Source organism: Natator depressus, chromosome 2, assembly GCF_965152275.1.
Source record: "Natator depressus isolate rNatDep1 chromosome 2, rNatDep2.hap1, whole genome shotgun sequence".
NCBI lineage: Eukaryota > Metazoa > Chordata > Testudines > Cheloniidae > Natator > Natator depressus.
The window spans coordinates 166,703,588-166,722,121 of NC_134235.1; the positions used below are offsets into that span (position 1 = coordinate 166,703,588).

At 42.0% G+C, this 18,534-nt stretch overlaps 1 protein-coding gene across 1 annotated transcript in view; it reads right to left on the reverse strand.

Annotated features, from left to right (window-relative positions):
- The window catches only part of RAMP3 (receptor activity modifying protein 3), a 103,239-nt gene extending 89,096 nt beyond the window's left edge, over positions 1-14,143 (reverse strand). Inside the window, 2 exon segments of the mRNA XM_074945265.1 lie at positions 13,824-13,964; positions 13,967-14,143. Of these exon segments, the coding sequence (XP_074801366.1) occupies positions 13,824-13,964; positions 13,967-14,018 (193 nt within the window). The 5' untranslated portion in view covers positions 14,019-14,143.
- Between the last annotated feature and the right edge of the window lie 4,391 nt (positions 14,144-18,534).

Consider the following 18,534-nt stretch of genomic DNA (forward strand, 5'->3'; position numbering starts at 1 on the left):
AAAAAGTCACTGGATAGTTACATTTTCTGGCAATCTTAACAACCTTCCTTTACCAGTTAAATTTTCTGTTTTGTTTTTGTGACTGGAGCACTAAAAGTTGATTATTTTAAGTGCTACTCCTTTAACCATTTCAGTGCTGCCTAAGATGGAGATGCATTTTGCCATATGTGCTCCCATATCTACATAGTAAATCTTTTCACGGGCCTTTATAGAACACCAATCTGTGTAATATCCAGTTGCTAAAGTCCTCAGTGAGCTGTTAACAGCAAGGGCATTACAGGTTGCCATGTCCTGCTATGGTAGATGCCAGCAGCAAAAGGGTTAAGTGGGCATGATTGTTATACTCGGCCCATACCAATAAAGGGGCAAAAGCCAAGGGTTTGAAAAGACACCATAATGTTTTGGATATTTTATTTTCCAAGCATTTGAACTTATACATCATCACATCCTTGTGAAGTATTTTTTTTTGTTGTTCCCATTTTACAAGCAGGGAAACGAAAGCAGAGTATGTTCAGTGATTTACACAAGACCACAGAGGGAAGTCAGTATCAGGTTTGCGATAAAGCATTTCTAACACCCAGTTCTGCGCCAGGACCACTAGATCACAGCTCCCTCTGTCTCAAAGAAACAGTTTCTGTCCAAATGAAGTGTGTTATAGCGACGAACATCTCTATCTAAAAGGTGTATGTGAGGTGTGGCTGTGCAACATTATGGTTAAGGTGCATGCAAAAAAAAAAAAAAAAAAAGGTAACAGCTGAGGTGGAGTACAAAAAATGTCAGCTATCTAAATTATTCCTATGGAGCTTATGCCTTCAGTCCACAGATTGCAATGGAAGATGATCATGGGACTCTAGGATAATATATGACTCTTAGCCTACCAATCTACAATGCACCACAGGAAGCAAATATTTTTAGCATGTGTGATGCTACGTAGTCTTTAGCCAAAGAAGCATGAAAAAACTAAAGCAAAGGTGATGTGGCATAAAGTGTACTTATAATACGGAAATATAAAGGTCAGCCCAATACTGGCTTAATTCAACATCTATTCACCTGTAAATGGCAAGTACAGTATGAGTCCCTCAAGGCAAATAAGGACTTTAATCACAGGAACTGCATGGGAGAGCCAAATGAGCTTATATTTTTTTAAGCCTTGGGAAGGGGAAGTGACCCACGTAAGTTTCACACATGAGGGTCACAGCACACTCCCTCCTGAGGAAGTGTTTATAGCACGGGATACTTAAAGATGTTTAAAACTTCTTTTTCCCTTGAGAAGCAGAACCTTTAAATCAAGATCCTGATATCACAGGAGATCAGGGAAATGTTGTTTTTCCCTTGCAACAAGATTACCACCCTGATTACCTCGCCCACCCCCAGTTTATTTGTGCTCTTCTTGCAGCCTGTTCATGCAGCTAACCAGTAACCGGTTAAATGTCCTAATGTTGATGTGATTTCATCAAAGTCAATTTCGCAGTAAAGTCCATATGTACCATAAGAGAATAATTGTGCCTGAGGTTCTTGAAACTGCCCAAGCGTTCTGTCCTGAATTCCAGGTTGTCAGGTCACATATGAGCACATAAGACTTTTTATGACAGAACAGTACTTTCACCATGGCAGTTACAAAGTAGCAACCAGATCCCAGACCTTGGCACATATTGTTATTTATATAGCATCATACGGTAGGTATGCATTGCACTCCATAAATAAATAAAGTAATAGGTCCCTGCCCCAAGGGAAGAGCTCTGTGTAAGCTCAAAAGCTTGTCTCTCTCACCAACAGAAGCTAGTGCAATAAAAGCTATTATCTCACTCACCTTGTCTCTCTAACATACTAAAGTGACATTGGGGGCGGGTGTTTTTGCAACAATTCTCATTTGCACAAAAGAGAACCCATGTATATGAAATGACTTGAGCCCAAATGACAGAGCCCAATTCCGTTACACTGGTGTCACTCATTAACTTCAGTGAAATTTACATATGTCCAACTAAGGGCAGAACTGGGGCTAATGGAATTGAGTTTCCCCACGAAGGGAAAGTTGTGATGGTCCTTTTTAGAGGAGGCAAAGGTTCAAAGCTCTATATTTTCTTTGATCTTCCTGTTTCACAAAATACCACCAGTTCATTTTAAAAATTTCAGTGGTGAAGACAACACTACAGGACAAAGAGACATTAGATGGAGGGTTAATCTTGTCACTTTTTTTCTCTACACCCCCTTCTTATCTTCATGCATAAGAACTACACTGCAGATTTATTACAGATATGACTGAAAATAATAAAACCAAGGCCATTCACAGTTAAGTGTTCCATAAACATCTTCTAGCCCTTAAGTTATACCGACAGGAACAAGATGACAGTCTGTGTTTCACCTTTAAACTGTGGCTTTCTTTGCTTTTGTCAATTTACCTTTCTGCTATATTTTATCTCAACATGTTATTAAGAAAAAAATCAGAAGGAAGGTAACATGTACAACACCACCCAGGCCAAGCACAAAAAGATGTTCTATTTGAAGATGATCTGCAGCCACACTGTAAACTGTGGGAAACAAGGGCTGTGTTAGGGGGGAAGCCAATGAACATGCATGGGAAACAAAAAAAGAAAACACTATATGGGAAAACAAGAAACACAGTTCTTCCCCTGGATCCCTGGAAGTAATCCAAACTCAGTGAAAGCGTACAAGAGTCCCCAATGCCTTATATTCCAGCTCCTAAAGATCAGGCTGGAAAACAGAAGTGAGTTTGCTCTCAAGGACAGGCTTTGAGATGGCTTCTCCTTTGAGCTCAAAGGTAGTGATCCCTTGATCCAAAGCAGTATCATCAAGCACCATAATTACTGCACAGCAACTTCATTTTATACAATATCCAAACCATCTTCAAACATTTTTTCTCAAACTCTCATAGGGCACTAGTGTAGATTAAATAGTTAAAATGTCTACGAAATCTCAGATTTTAAAAGAAGCTTTGTGTCTGGTTGTACTAGAACAATATATGTTTGTATAGAAGTCAGAAATCAAAAGCAAAAGTATGTTTTGTTTTTCAAAAAAGCATCAGAACTAATTGTATACCTATGTTATTCCCACCTAGGCTTAGAACTTCTATTTTACAGCTGGGCCACAGATAACAGGGTTGGAACTGACTGCTTAGTTTAAGGTAGCCAAACTCCCTGCATTTTTGCAGGAGACTTTTCATAATTCTTTATCGACAGCACTAATAGCATGCACTTTACTCTAGCCTTGACTGCTTTGAAAAAGGATTAATCCGTAAGCTCTCTGGTCACTTGATTGAATGCAAAGAAGTTTCAGCTTGGCAAATACGATTTAAAACGGAAGTGTTGACACACTCTGAGACAGGTGTTTATCATCTCTCTTCACAATGCAAGATATGTTTGGTACAAATGCTATAATTAAGGCTGCAAATCAGTATCTGTAATCTCTGTGCTTTCACTTGCCCCAAAGTGTTCTTCTTGGACTGACATTTTCTATGCTTGATCTCAGACAAAAGGCAATTTTTTTGGTGAAAGTTTGAAGGAAGCCCTTTTAGCCATTGTTGAGTTATATGAAGCTGGAGAATAAGAAGCAGGGGAACTTCTCCATCCTTCCCCAAAAATGAATCAACCATTTTTCCTATACAGAACTGAAAATGGCTGAGCTTTGAAAGCATATGGAGTCTCAGATTTTAAGGCCAGAAAGGACCATTATGATGGTTTAGTCTGACCTCCTAGATAACACAGGCCATAGAACAGGGGCAGGCAAACTTTTTGGCCTAAGGGCCGCAACAGGTTTCTGAAATTGTGTGGCGGGATGGTTAGGGGAGGCTGTGCCTCCCCAAACAGCCAGGCATGGTCCGATCCCCACCCCCTATCTGACCTGCCCCCCACACTTCTCACCCCCTGATGGCTACCCTGGGACTTGTGCCCCATCCAACCCCCCCCCGTTCCCTGACGGCCCCCCAGGGACCCCAGCCCCATCTATTCCCCCCCGCTCTCTGTCCCCTGACCACCCCCAGACCCTCCGCCCCATCCAACCCCCCCACTTCCTGACTGCCTCCCTCAGGGACCTCTGCTCCCATTCAACCCCCCTGTTCCCCACCCTCTGACCGCCAAAACCCCTATGCACACCCCCGGCCCCTGACCAACCCCCCGAACTCCCCTGCCCTCTATGCAAACCCCCACACACACACCCGCTCCCTGCCTCCTTACCGCACTGCCTGGAGCACCGGTGGCTGGCGGCGCGTTTGCACCAGGACAGGCAGCCGCGCTGCGCAGCACAGAGCACCGGGTCAGGCCGCGGCTCTGCAGCTGCCTGGAGCTTGCTGCTCCACCACCCAGAGCATTGCGCCGGCAGCACAGTGAGCTGAGGCTGCGGGGGAGAGGGGGAACAGCAGGGGAGAGTCTGGGGGTGAACCTCCCGGGCCAGGAGCTCAGGGGCTGGACAGGACGGACGCGCGGGCCAGATGTGGCCCGCGGGCTGTAGTTTGCCCACCTCTGCCATAGAACTTCACCCAGTAATTCCTGCATCAAGGCCATTACAGCTGTCTGAGCTAGAGCAGAACTTTTAGGAAAACATCCAGTCTTGACTTAAAAACTGCAAGTGGTGGAATAACCACCCCATCCCCGGGGAAGTGTCCATTCTGGAGCATGCCCCCGAGTTTTAAAGGTATTTAGGTGTTGCTGTGCTCTGCATTGCAATGCCTAATTGACTTGGAGCCTAAGTCTTTTTTTCAAAGGCATCCTAAACACTTAGGAGCATAAATCTAATTGACTTTCAATGAGACTTAAGAACTCCTCAGTACTTAAGTCACTTTTGAAAGTGAGACTTAGGGCCCAACTTTAAAGGTATTTAGGCACCTAACTCCCATTTATTTCAACAGGAGCTAGACACTTAAATAGCTTTAAAACTCTGGGCACTAGTTTCCTTAGTCAGTTATGCACTGAAGGACTGAGTGGAGCCACACCTACAAATCTGGGCCTATGTCTACAAACAAGTTTTTAAAACAAATTGGTTTGGTGATAAAGTACAAAGCGGTTGGGTGGAAAAACAATCCCACATCTAAGCTTGCTCAGTAGGCAACAGCTAAGATCTTAAGCAGAAGACCCAAACTCTTTTACAACATCCCAGTCCTGCATCAGAGCCATAAGGGCACTGCATGCCCTTAGACCACTTTGGAAATCCCAGCCTTGAAAAGGTAATGTTATTGATTAAGCACAGGAATGTTCTTCCACTCTTAAAATCAAATGCAAACAACAAAAAACTACATTCATATGACATTCAAATCACTGAACTAAAATAAAGAAAGCCAGGAAATTCAAATGTTTTAAGGGGCCTGATTCTCCTCTCACATCACTTACATGTGGGTATAACTGCATTGGCTTTGATAGAACTATTTCTGATTTACTCTGACGTGGGTGAAAGAGAATCAGGCCCGAGGTTCCTCCAGCAAGATTCACTCTGCTCCATTGCTCATTAGTGTGTATTCTGTGGCAGCAGTTTTCACACTGTGGGAACATGTAGCATTGGTGAGATGCACGCCAGTCAGATGGGATGCAGGTTGATTTATCAGAATAAAAATCCCTTCTAGGTCTGCTGATCAAAATGAAGTTGGAATGCCAGGTGGGTTTGAATATTCAGTGTGGTACACTACTTCTTAAGTTTAACAATAATAATACCTAACTCTTATCCCCCACTTTCCATCAGTAGATCTCAAAGCTCTTCACAGTTTTTAATGTCTTTATCCTCGCACCACCCTGTGAGGTAGATAAAGTACTACTGTTCCCATTTTACAGATGGGAAACTGAGACACAGAGAGACTAAGACCCAGATCCTGAAAAATGTTTAGACTCCTAACTCCCATTGCAATCAGTCAAAGTTAGGAGCCTAAATACCTTTGTGGATCTGGGCCTAAGTGACTTGCCCAAGGTCACACAAAGTCTATGGCATAAATGGGAGTTTGAGCATTCCTGTTTTATGGTATATATTTAACAACACTATATTAGGCTGCTCATTTAACAGTAAAACAGGAATAGGTGAGGTTACGCATGTGCCATGTGACAGAGTTAATGTTGCTGTAAGAATTTTAACTTCTATTTCCCAGTTTGTTTTTTATAACTGTGCAGGCCTAATACTGCATTAATATTAAGGATGCAGTTATATGAATGTGCACATTTATGCTATTAAATCCAGTAATCTAATAATACAATATAGGGAACATCTGGCCACATCTCTCCTGTGACATGAAGAGCTCTGTTAGCAGCAAAAGTGGAGTGGTTCTACTGCTCAGGGAGCAGGGCAGGGGCCCACGCTGGGGTTGCTCTCCCTGTGTGCTAACCAGACACCTGCTCCACAGAAGCTCCCTGTGCACTGCCAAGCAGCAGAGATTTGGTGATAGGGCTGAGAGACGAACAGAACAAAAGGCCATCCCCCTGCCCCAGCGGAGGGCAGGCAGAAGCTGCAAATACTACTTCAGCCCTCAGAATGTAGGACTGGCTGTGAAGCAGCAAACTCCTACTGCTGCACTGCCCACTCGGGGGAATTTCTTCCTCCCAGCCTTCAAAAAACTCCCTAGTGCACAACTCTGCCACTCGGCAAAAGACAGAATTGGGGCTGTGTATGTGCATGCATGTCAACAGCTTCTCTGTTCTTGCTCTCTTGTGCCCAATCCCATAAAGACTTAGCCAAAGATTTTAAAGGCTGAAGGATCAGGGACTTTGTCCATGGTCCTTTTGGTGCCTTGCTTGCCCTTAGACCATGCCAGGAGAATTTCTGGAGGGCTTGTCTGCATGGATGCTGGAACTAGGGCTGCTGCCACACCCTGTGGCTTGAAGTAGTAACAACAATCCATGGTTTCCTCCTTCAGCACTCCCCCTATAAAAACTGTTCCAGCATCACTGCTTGTCAACTAATCCAGCAGTTCTCAATATGCTCAGACCAGCAACTTGGCAATTAATCCCCTTTTCCCAGTCACCGCTTCTCCAGAACTGAAAACAGGTGGGCAACACACTGAGAACATGATACCCTTTACTTTAAGATAAAGTAGAGAAAATACAGAAAATAAAAGGATAGATCCTTAAACATGTAGCCTTCAACAGACAAGAGGATGCAAAAAAATGTCACAGAGAATTTGGCAAACATAGCTCTGAATTCCCATCAGAAATGAAGGCCATTACTAAGGGACACCAATGAGATCAGGTCAAGCTGTTCTCAAGACAGAGGCTGTCTTCCTCTCTGGCCGTTGAACCATTTGTAACAGCTCTCACACATTTGAAATTCACTTCAGGGAAGAACAAACTTCTCCCTGGTACTTTCTGGATTAGTTTCAGGGAAGACATTAAGTCAAGATATTATCTTAGAGCAGTCCTGTAAAGTTTTAGGAAACCTTTTGTTGGCTCAGATTAACTTTTCCTATTGACTCATACAACTGTAGAGCTGGAAGGGACCTCAAGAGGTCATCTAGTCCAGCCCCCTGTGCTGAGGCAGGACCAAGTATATTTAGACCATCTGTGAGAGGTGTTTGTCCAACCTGCTCTTAACAACCTCCAGTGATGGGGATTCCACAGCTTCCCTTAGAAGCCTATTCCAGAGCTTAACTACCCTTGTAGTTAGAAAGTTTTTCCTAATATCTAACCTCAATCTCCCTTGCTGCACATTAAGCCAATTACTTCTTGTCCTACATTCAGTGGACATAGAGAACAACTGATCACCATTCTCTTTGTAACAGCACTTAACATATTTGAAAACTGTTATCAGGTTTCCCTTAGGTTAAAAGCCCGCAGTTGACCCATGCCAGCTGACTTGGGCTCACGAGGCTCAGGCTGAGGGGCATTTTAACTGCAGCGTAGATTTGTAGGCTTGGGCTAGAGTCAGGCTCTAGGACACTGTGAGGTGGGAGGATCCCAGATCTCAGGCTGCAGGCCAAGCCTGGAAATCTACACTGCAATGAAACAGTCCCACAACCTGAGCCAGCTGGCATAGGCCAGCCATGGGTGTCTAATTGCAGCGTAGACAAACCTTCAGTCTTCTTTTCTCAAGACTAAGCATGCCCAGGTTTTTCAACCTTTCCTCATAGATCAGGTTTTCTGAACCTTTTATCATTTTTGTTGATCTCCCCTGGACTCTCTCCAATTTGTCTACATCCTTCCTAAATTGTGGTGCTCAGACTGGACACAGTACTCCAGCTGAGGCTTCACCAGTGCTGAGTGGAGAGGGACAACTACCTCCCGTGTCTTACAAACAACATTCCTGTTAATACACCCCAGAATGATATAAGCCTTTCACAACTGCATCACACTGTTAACTCATACTCAGTGTGTGGTTCACTGTAACCCCAGAGCCTTTCCAACAGTACTACCAACTACCCAGTTATCCCCTATTTTGTAGCTGTGCATTTGATTTTTCCTTCCAAAGTGTGGTACTTTGCACTTGTCTTTATTGAATTGCATCTTGTTGATTTCAGATCGATTCTCCAACTTGTCAAGGTCATTTTGAATTCTAATCCCGTCCTCCAAAGTGCTTGCAACTCCTCCCAGCTTGGTGTCGTCTGCAAATTTTATAAGCATACGCTCCATTCCATTATCCAAGTCATTAATGAAAACATTGAAGATACCAGACCCTGGACAGACCCCTACAGGACCCCACTAGACTCATCCCTCAGTCTGACAGTGATCCATTGATAACGACACTTTGAATATAGCTTTTCAACCAGATTTGCAATCACCTTTTATTAATTTCATCTAGACCACATTTTCCTAGTTTGTTTATGAGAATGTGAGGAGTATGTCAAAAGTCATGCTAAAATCAAGATCTCTCCCTCATTCCCACCTCTTTTCTGGGGCTAGTTATATAGCTTTCTTAGGGCTGGCCTACATATAAATTTGCGCCAAAATAACAACCTTTTTATTTCAGTGCCAGTCTGTATGGACACTCTTATTTCAAAATTAAATTGTATTTTGGAATAAGTACCCTATTTCAATTTTGTTTTTTATTGAAATAGGACTCTTATTTTTAAATCAGAAAGTGTCCACGCACAGACTTCCACCAAAAGTGTGAATTAAGACTTGTGTCATTATTACAGTGGAAACGTGCATGTGGACAAGCACTATGGGGGAAGGTAGTCTGCTACGAGAGAGAGAGATGTGAGAAGTAAACAAAGCCACAGATTGATCACAAATGGTAGTTAGCAAGCGAAGTTTTTCACTGACCCCTTTGCACAGTTTCTTTTTTTTTTTCCTTTCTTATTTTTGGTGGAAGTAGGTGGAATTTGATTTACTTGCAATTAGGGCAAACAGTGAATAAGCTGTGTAATCAGCACTGAGGTGGTGGAAAGAAACAGCATCTCAAACAAATAACAATTTGATGGTACAAGAAAGAAATATGGCTTAAAAAGCAGAACCACCACAGCTAGTGCACTTTTTACTGAGGACATGCCATCCTACACCAGGAACTCATCCACAATAATATCCTTATAAAATTGTGTGTGTGTGTGTATACACAACATATATATATATATATTTAAATCACACACTATGAGACCGTTTCATTCCCATGTAAAAAAAAAAAAAAGAGTAAGACCAAGTGCTGGTCTTACTTAAACTGGTGTAAATCAGGAGTAACTCCACTGAATTCAATGGAATTGCATCAGTGTAATGGGATCAGAATCAGTCTGCCAATTTGTGTGTGTCCCTCTATTTCCTATCTTTAATCTGGAATGTACGTCTAATCTTGTAGGTGTCATTCTTCTTGACTTCTGGGACCAGCATGGTTTTGATCGAATATTTGATGCTCTCTGCTGCCACCCACAGCACATCCATGTACATTCTCTCATGAACACAGTACATTTTTTCCAGAAACCTTAACTGTACCGAGTCCGAGTTGGTACACTGGGGTCTGGGTAGATCTCAGAAATCTTCAGGTTATGGGGGGAGGGGAAGAGGGGGAGAAAGGACGATGGAAACGGTGAAGTATGGTGGAGCTGTGCCAGGATCTAACAGCAACTTGGAAGCACAGGCTGCATCAGCATTTGTCTGCTTTGCTTCAAAAGTGATGGCAATAGCGTCCGTTAATTATATTTCCTGTTGATTGCTGTTTGAAAACATGCAGGATGCCTAACAAACAAGAGCAGCGCTTTGGCAGAGTAGTGTATTGCTAAGCTGGTCTGGTCTGTTTCAAAATGAGATGTTCCCATTTTAAGAGTACACACAGACTCATACTTATGTCTAACTGACTGACACCTGATCTATTGTATTCAATGTCATTCCCACGCTGATTTACACTTCCTTCATCCCAACCCTTTCAGCCACAAAACTGTGGACCAGATTCATCAGTAAGATGATATGGAACTTTTTTTCAAATTTAATCAATTTTTTTAAAAATCATTTATCTGTTTCTCTTTCTCACTAGAATCCAATCTTGCGTGCCTTTTGTAAATACAGAGTCCCCTCAAGTTCAACTCCATGTAAGTACCTTGCAGGATCGGGTCCTTCTTATAAATCTCTAGTGATAATTATCAGTGTGGATTTGTAGTCCAGAGCATGAGATACAAGAGTGGGAGCGGGGAGCCATATTCAGTTTTCAGATCTGACACTGATTTGCTGGGCAACTCTGGTAAAATACTTAGCTTCTCTGTGCTACAGTTCCCCAGCTGTAAAATATAGTGGTAATGATACTTTACAACTTTGTAGAATGTTTAGAGATCTGGGCATTAAAGTGCTAAAGATCATGATAGTTATCACGTTTCTACTTTAACATGTTTTGCTGAGACAGATGCCTGTACAATTAAAAAAAATATGAAGTTTCACTTTAAATGATAACTTCTTACACTTATATAGCACCTTTCATCCTTACCTATAGACACAGCACTACTAATAAGCAACCATCTTTACAGGATGGAGGGGGAAATGTTTGGAAAAGGATGCCAGAACAATTACTCTTGTAAAGTATGCTACTGGACTGTTAAATTGCTGTTCACTCAAATCCCTGCTCCACCACTGACTCCATGTGTAACATTGGGCAAGTCACTTAGCTTCTCTGTTCCCCATCTGTAAAAAAAAATGGAGATAATAGCATTTCCCTGCCTCACAGGGATGTTGTGATGAAAATACATTAAAGACTGTGAGGCATTCATATACTAAGGTAATGGGTGCCATGTAAATTAACTAAGATAAATAGATGTGCAGAACAGGCTCTCAAAATATACACTTTGAGTAATTCAACGGGAGCATTGACTGATCAACCATAACAACATTTGACTGAAAGAGAAAGGGCATAAGGGTCAGTCAGTGTTTAAACTGGATCATATAGAACTAAAAACAAGGAGGAACAACCATGGTTCAAAGTGTTCAATTAAAGTCAATATCCCTAGGGAATCACTGATTCTAGGAACCATGTTTGTATTACTTGCCGTCAGAAGAATCAGTGCAAACTGTAGTTGGCTTACACTTACAACAATTATTGAGTAATATTTTAAATAGTCAGATTCCACATTGTGAATTTTTTAGTAATCATAAAAAGTTTGTTTTAAATCAGGGAATTAGTTTGGTTCCATTTAGATCTTTGTTGTTCATGCAAAATCCATTCCTTCGCTTCTGACCAAAAGCAATCCATTGTAGACCACCATGAAAATCAGTTCTTCAGTGACATTCGTTTAGGTGAGCAACTGGCCTAGGCAAGAAACTCTAGTCTGGGACTATACCTATTAGTGTCTCTGGTGAGAACTGTGTGTAATTGTTGGAGGTACAGGAAGAGTAGTCCTCAGTCTGGGAATAAATCCTTAAGAAACATATTTCACTTGTGAGAGTCATCGCAAAGTCTAATGCTGGAAGTTTCTCATACTCAAAAATAACTGATTCTTTTTCTGTGTTCAGCCGGGAAGAAATCAACCATTAGGTGTCAGGAAAGTGTGTATTCTGAAATGCATTTTAAATGGAAATGTACAAAACATTTGACTGCATAAGGTAGGTTTCAAACAATGTTGAGAGAAAAAGCCACCAAAATGAACACTTTACTTTTTTTAAAAGCAAAAAATGTTATGAGAGGGCTGTCATTTCTGAAAATTGTCAGAACCAGATGTTCCTCTTATTTAGAGGCCTTTTCATGTAAAGATCTCTAACTTCTGGTCTCGCAAGGTTTTATCCCCTATAAAGTACTTGGAATACCCTTTTAAATACTCTGGGCCTGATTCTCCTCTCACTTACATCTGTGTAAATCAAGAGTAACTCCACTGTGATCACCTGAGTCACACTGGTGTAAATAAGATCAGAATAAGACTCGGTCAGTAACTTTGGATTTGACTGTAAGGTTTTAAATCTTGAATTCCTAAAGACAGCTGCAAGGGGAAAAAATGAAATCTCAGTGATTAACAACATAGTGTAAACTGAAGTTAAAGAATGAGAAAAATCTGAAAGGTATCTGCACAATTACAAGTAGCTGTTTGAGCAAATCCTAAATAGAATCATCCAGCCTCCGGACCATGAAAATTCCCTGCTTCCCAAAGAGAGGAGAGGGAGCCCACACTGAAGCTAGTGTGAAAAGGAGGAATATAATTCAGAAGTTAATTAATTAATTCTTCCTGGAAAGTGAGCATATATAGTAATGTATTTCTTGACTCATCTCCTGGCAAAATTGGCTTACGGGATGCTGGGCTGGTGGTCAACACCTAAGTTACCAATCTTGCAGCTCTCATTCAAGGAAAATGAGCCCTGTGCCTGAGTGAGGACTTTGGGAATTGGCCAAATCTACAAGAAGCCAGCTACCATGGCAAAGATGATTATTTTACAGAAAAATGTGCTCCCTTAGTTAATATCAGTGCAAGAAGAAAGGGGGAGAAAGCCATACAGTTCCTGGGTGCACAATGAAGCTAACCCCAATTCAGTTCTCAATACTTTTCAGGATTTGGTATCTTATTTTTACATTTATTCACTCTTGTTCTCTAGTTCTTACAGCAGCCATCTGCGGCATGGCTGAGAAGGAGGTGGTTCCGTGCCTGTCACGGTATCACCAACACCCTGGGCGAAATGTACACATCTCTCACGCTGTAACTAATTGATAAGGTGTGTGTGGGGAAACAAGGAGAGGGCTGGAGACAGCTTCTCCTTTCTCACCGGGATACTATCAGAGTTCTGTTCCCAGTGCTTGATATCACAGGAAGAGATTCCTTCTGCTCTTAGAAAAATCCTCTCCCCAAACAGACGATCTGTTCTTTTATAACCCAGTCGCCTTTCCCTAGTTTTTGATTTTCACCTCATTTGCTGGAGCTGTATATTAAAAATAGACTTCAGCTAATATGGTCTCACAAAAATGCCTATGACACTAAAAAGCCACTAACCTTACAAAATACAACCCTCCACATCTTCCTTGAGGACAGCCACAAACTCATTAATGCCTTAGGGAAGGGCTTCTTTTCAGGCTCCCTTACTCAAACTGTTACTGAATAATTTAAGCGAGGTGGGAGTTAGGGAGGGAGAGGTTGTGTATGATTTTATTACATGCCAGAGAGAAAACACCCTTATCGAAATCACCTTTCTGGAAGGGCTCTGCTTCTCCAGCAGAATCAGGACGTGTAGAAAGGGTTTACATTTCCACATTTACATTCAGCTAAAGATGCCTGGCAAAAATCGATTCCTTTTATCTTGTAAGGGAAACCCACAAACCAGTACGTTAAACACTTTTGTTGCTAGGGTAATATAATAAATGCTTTAAGTTATTTAAGACAAAACACCTTCCTAGAACAGCAAAGACTCATAAATGCTAGTAAGTTAGGAGTGCTAATAACTTCTCCAGGTGCTTTTACTGATCATTTGCCCGAGATGGTCTGAGCATCAGCTTGCAAGCCAGCTACTTACCGCAGAGCGCAAAAAGGAAAAGTTGCACTAGCCAGAAAGCATGCGTCTCCATCCCGCAGTAGGAGCGACCAGGACTCAGAGCCTCGGGGGGAAAGCGCCCGCATGGGGAGGAAAGAGGGCGGCAGGTCTGCAGCCACCAGCACACACACACCTCGGATCAGCCACACGCTTTCCTGTCAGGAAACCCCTCTTCATTCCTTTGCATCAAAGCATAAGCAGCAGCAGCAGCAACTGGGGGTGGGTGGGCGCCCGCAAGCTTTCCCCCAGCTCCGCTCCTCCTCCCTCTCCCTACCCTGAGATGCGATCATCAGCCTCTCAGCAGCACCAATCAACTCCAACTTCCATTTCCCATTTTTGCCCACCCCCGCTCCCCCGCCTTGTTCCGTCCTCCCCCTTTCTCCGGCTCGCCTTTGGACTGGGAGGAAGGAGGAGGAGGATGTCGTTGTGGCTATTCTGGGATCCTCCAGGGCAGCCGATGGGAAGTTTCGCGCAGCTGGAGGTTTCTGAGAAGGAGGAGAAAGGGGGAGGCCCACCACGGAGGCGTTTGCCTGCACAGCTGTCTGGGGCGAGAGTGAAACTGACCAGCAGGGAGCTGGGGGTGCGCGCTTGTCTCTCCGCGTGTTATCTGAGCCTCTGGAGCCCCTCGCTCTCTTTGTGTGGCTCCTTGGGTGATCATCTGCAGCGTGCCTTTGTGTCTGTGGGTCTCTCTCCGTCGGCTTGTGTGTCCATCTGTCTGCCTGCAGTAATCGTATTCTCGTCAGTCCCTCCTTCCACACAGAAAGGGGCGGGCCCCGGTTGCCCATTGATCAGTAAAATTGTAGTCGCAAACCTCTCCTTTAAAGTGGGAAGTTTGTGCATTTTCTCTCTTCTCTTTGGCAACTCTAACCCATAGGCTGACTAGGGCAGGTACCATCTTGTTCGGCGCATAGTTGGCGTGAGCTAAACTTCTGCTGAGATATGTTCCTCGATACCTTTTCTCATGGACAACATGAGTTATCTCAAATGCCAGTGTGTTATTTAAAATTTAATACCTATAGATCGGCAGCCGCTACACTTTTACAAAATATCTATTCCAGGACAGAACAGCCAGTAGCCTTAAGCAAGTGCTGGATGTGTTTTAATGCTGCCATTTCACCTCTGCATGACCGTGTCCAGGGGGGGAACCATACATTGCTCATTTTCATCAATATTTAAACCCTATTTTCCTCGAGCCATAAGAATTTGAAGTTAGCTTCCTGATTTAAAAATGCCAGGAGGCAAAGCAACAAGGAGAGCCTTCCTGGAAACCTAGCAAGACAACTAAAAACCATGTATGCTGTTCAGTTTCATACACAGCAGGAAAGTATTTCTAGATAAGCAGAAAGATTGCAGCTAGGTAACTACATTTCAATAGTACATGAAGTCGCTGTCACTGATAAGGTCAGATTAACCACACCATTTAGAATTTTTAAAAAATAAACTTTTATAAAACCGAATGTTATAATATAGTGCATGTTATGTGTGTGCCTGTGTATACGTTTATTTTTATGAATACTATGTGTGTGTAATGTTTCAATTGATTGGAAACTCTGCCAGGGAAACAGCCTTTCAAAACAATTTGGAGAGGCCAAAGCAGTGTTTGGAGAGTCCAAACATTGCAGCATGGTGCTATTTATTGCAGGTGTAAGGCAAGGTGAAATTGACTATAAATAAAAGTGAAATTGACTCCCCCATTTTTATTGTCCCAGCTGAGAGAAATGGAAAATGTAAACAAATCACATTAAAGGTTTTAAGTCTTCAGTACTATAATATAGCTATGGGAATTAAGTCTGTAAAGATATTGTATTGAACTTGCTAGTGTGTGCATGCCACTATTTTCTCCTGGATGGAACCATATCTGGTGAAATATCAAAGGCCCTAGACAACTAATAGCTATTGGAGATCATGCTTTAGCTGCAGTGTTTAGCACTTCTGCTTCTAAAGGAGGAGCTGAGTTCTATTCCCACTATCCACATGAAGTTTTGAGTGACCACTGTATGCATAATGATAACCATGAAATTCTATATAGGCACAGGCTTGCTACCCTATGATGTTTATTGATTGTTTCTTTTTTTAAAAATTAGGATTTTGGCAGATGTTAATTTTCCCTTATAAATCATAATATTTAACAGTCCAGGGACTTAGAGGGGACATGATCTACACTAGCATTTAAGATATGTTCTGCTTACTATACTGGTTATCAAAATTTTTTGACACAGGATACAGAGATGTGGCCAACGCATAAGAAACATTTCAAATAAAGAATTAAGTTTTGTTTTTATATAATGTGGCCAGTGTTTCTGGTCACATGTTCATTCCCTTTATCTGCTTCAGAGTGGAAAAGTCACTGCACAAAACACATAGCAAATATCTTCTATGAAAGTAATTGTTTTCAACTTGTAAAATTCAGCAGATCTTTCCCCCGGTCCCACCCATTTTAAGCTTACTTCTGAAATACCATAATGCAAATAAAACCCTATGGCAGAATAATAGCTGAAATTTAGAGGAAGGTGCACTAACTTGGAGATAGTGAAGCTATTTTAAATTCATCGGCTAACTGCTTAAACTGACATTTTCAGCAAACTGAACAAAAATGAATAATTCTTAGAAGCAGATGTATTTGTGAACACCTTGTGAGCAAAAAGGCTTTAGGATTAGCACCTTCAATGTGATGTAACTAGTTATAGACGGGCTTTCAGTTACCATCCTGACACTCACTGTCATAACCATACAGCTCCGTAGCCTAGAATTCCTCCTTATCTGTAAGGGGTTAAGAAACTCAAATAACCTGGTTAGCACCTGACCAAAAGGACCAACGGGAAAGAAGATACTTTCAAATCTGGGGGGGGGCGAGGGGGGGAGGAAAGGCTTTGTTTGTGTGTTCTCTTGGGAAGCAGAGACGCATCAGGTCAGACAACTCCTCCTCCTATAAACCATCCTAAAATGAGTCTCAATATTGCAAAAAGAGTAAGAAAGTAAGGCAAGGCTCATTAGATTATCTTGCTAGAGGGAGGTTTATTCCTGTATTTTGTAACTTTGAAACTAAGCCTAGAGGGAGTTCTGCTGTGTTTTTGAATCTTTTGTTACCCTGTAAAATTATCTTCCATCCTGATTTTACAGAGGTGATTCTTTTACCTTTTTTTAAAATAAAATTCTTCTTTTAAGAACCGGATTGATTTTTTCAGCGTCCTAAAACCCAGGGGGGTTGATCTGTGCTCACTTTGTAACCAATTGGTTAGGATATTATTCTCAAGCCTCCCCAGGAAAGCGGACGTAAGGGTTTGGGGGGATATTTTGGGGAATAGGAACTCCAAATCAGGTCCTTTCCCTGATTCTTTGTCTAAATCACTTGGTGATGGCAGCGTACCCTCCAAGGACAAAGGATTTGTGCCTTGGGGAAGTTTTTAACCTAAGCTGGTAGAAATAAGCTTAGGGGGGCTTTCATGCGGGTCCCCACATCTGTACCCAAGAGTTCAGAGTGGGGAGGGAACCTTGACACTCACTAATAATGTTTCACGCCCATCAACAGCTCTATGAAATTTACCTCTTCAGGAAAACTGAAGTTTATATTGCGCAGTTACGGTTCAGTAACAACAACATGACAGTAAAAAGCTATTACACTAGGATATGAGAGATCTTGCAAATACCAATTATCCATGTATAACTCCATACCCCTCCACCTACAATATGTGATAGCAGTACTCCCAAAAGTACAATTTGTTATAGTTCCCTGAAGTACTGCCTTGACAGAACATCACCATAGTGTGAGCCATCCAGCATTTTCAAATGCTCCAATCCCATTTCTGGAAGTCTAACTTTTAGTCCTACTTCTCAATAAAATAATGGTAATAGCATAGCAGCTTGGTAGTAGTTCCAGTACCAAACTTCCAAGGACCTATTGTGACATAACACAAGATCGAGTCAAATAAATGGCAGGATTTATTTATTTACTTCATGACCTATGGCAGGTAACAAGTATCAGAGGGGTAGCTGTGTTAGTCTGAATCCACAAAAACAAAGAGGAGTCCGGTGGCACCTTAAAGACTAACACATTTATTTGGGCATAAGCATCTGAAGAAGTGAGTTTTTTACCCACAAAAGCTTATGCCCAAATAAATCTGTTAGTCTTTAAGGTGCCACCGGACTCCTCGTTTTTATGCCAGGTAAGGTAATGAAATATCATGCTTCAGGGCCCAGGGTTAAGCTGATCCACTGTGGATGTCAGGGAGAAATTGATTATATCTAGCATGTTGTGGAAGCTGCTGGGTTGCTATTCGCCTCTGACAGAGCAGTATTCTAGTCTAGATGGACTGATGGTCTCATCTGGTACTGAAGGGTACTTCCCTATACCCTAGTGCCAATAAATGATTTTCTTTGTATCCAAAGGTACATTAACATTTTCAAGATAGATTTTAATTGGGCCACTCATTGGATTGAGGGCTGGACGACTGGGCCTAAGTTCAGCTCATCTCTATTTTTAGCTAAAATAGGTCAATTTGCACAGAACTTTTTAAACTTTCGGTTCCCATTTCATGCTTCTGAAAGCATGCCTTTTTTGTTCTACAAGTTTAAAAAAAACGAGACATAAACAGGTAATTAAAACTGTGTTCTCCTCTGAACTCTGTTTGCATAATTTCATACAAATGTTTTATCCAAGTCTTTTTCACCAGAGAAAATATCAAACACAATGATG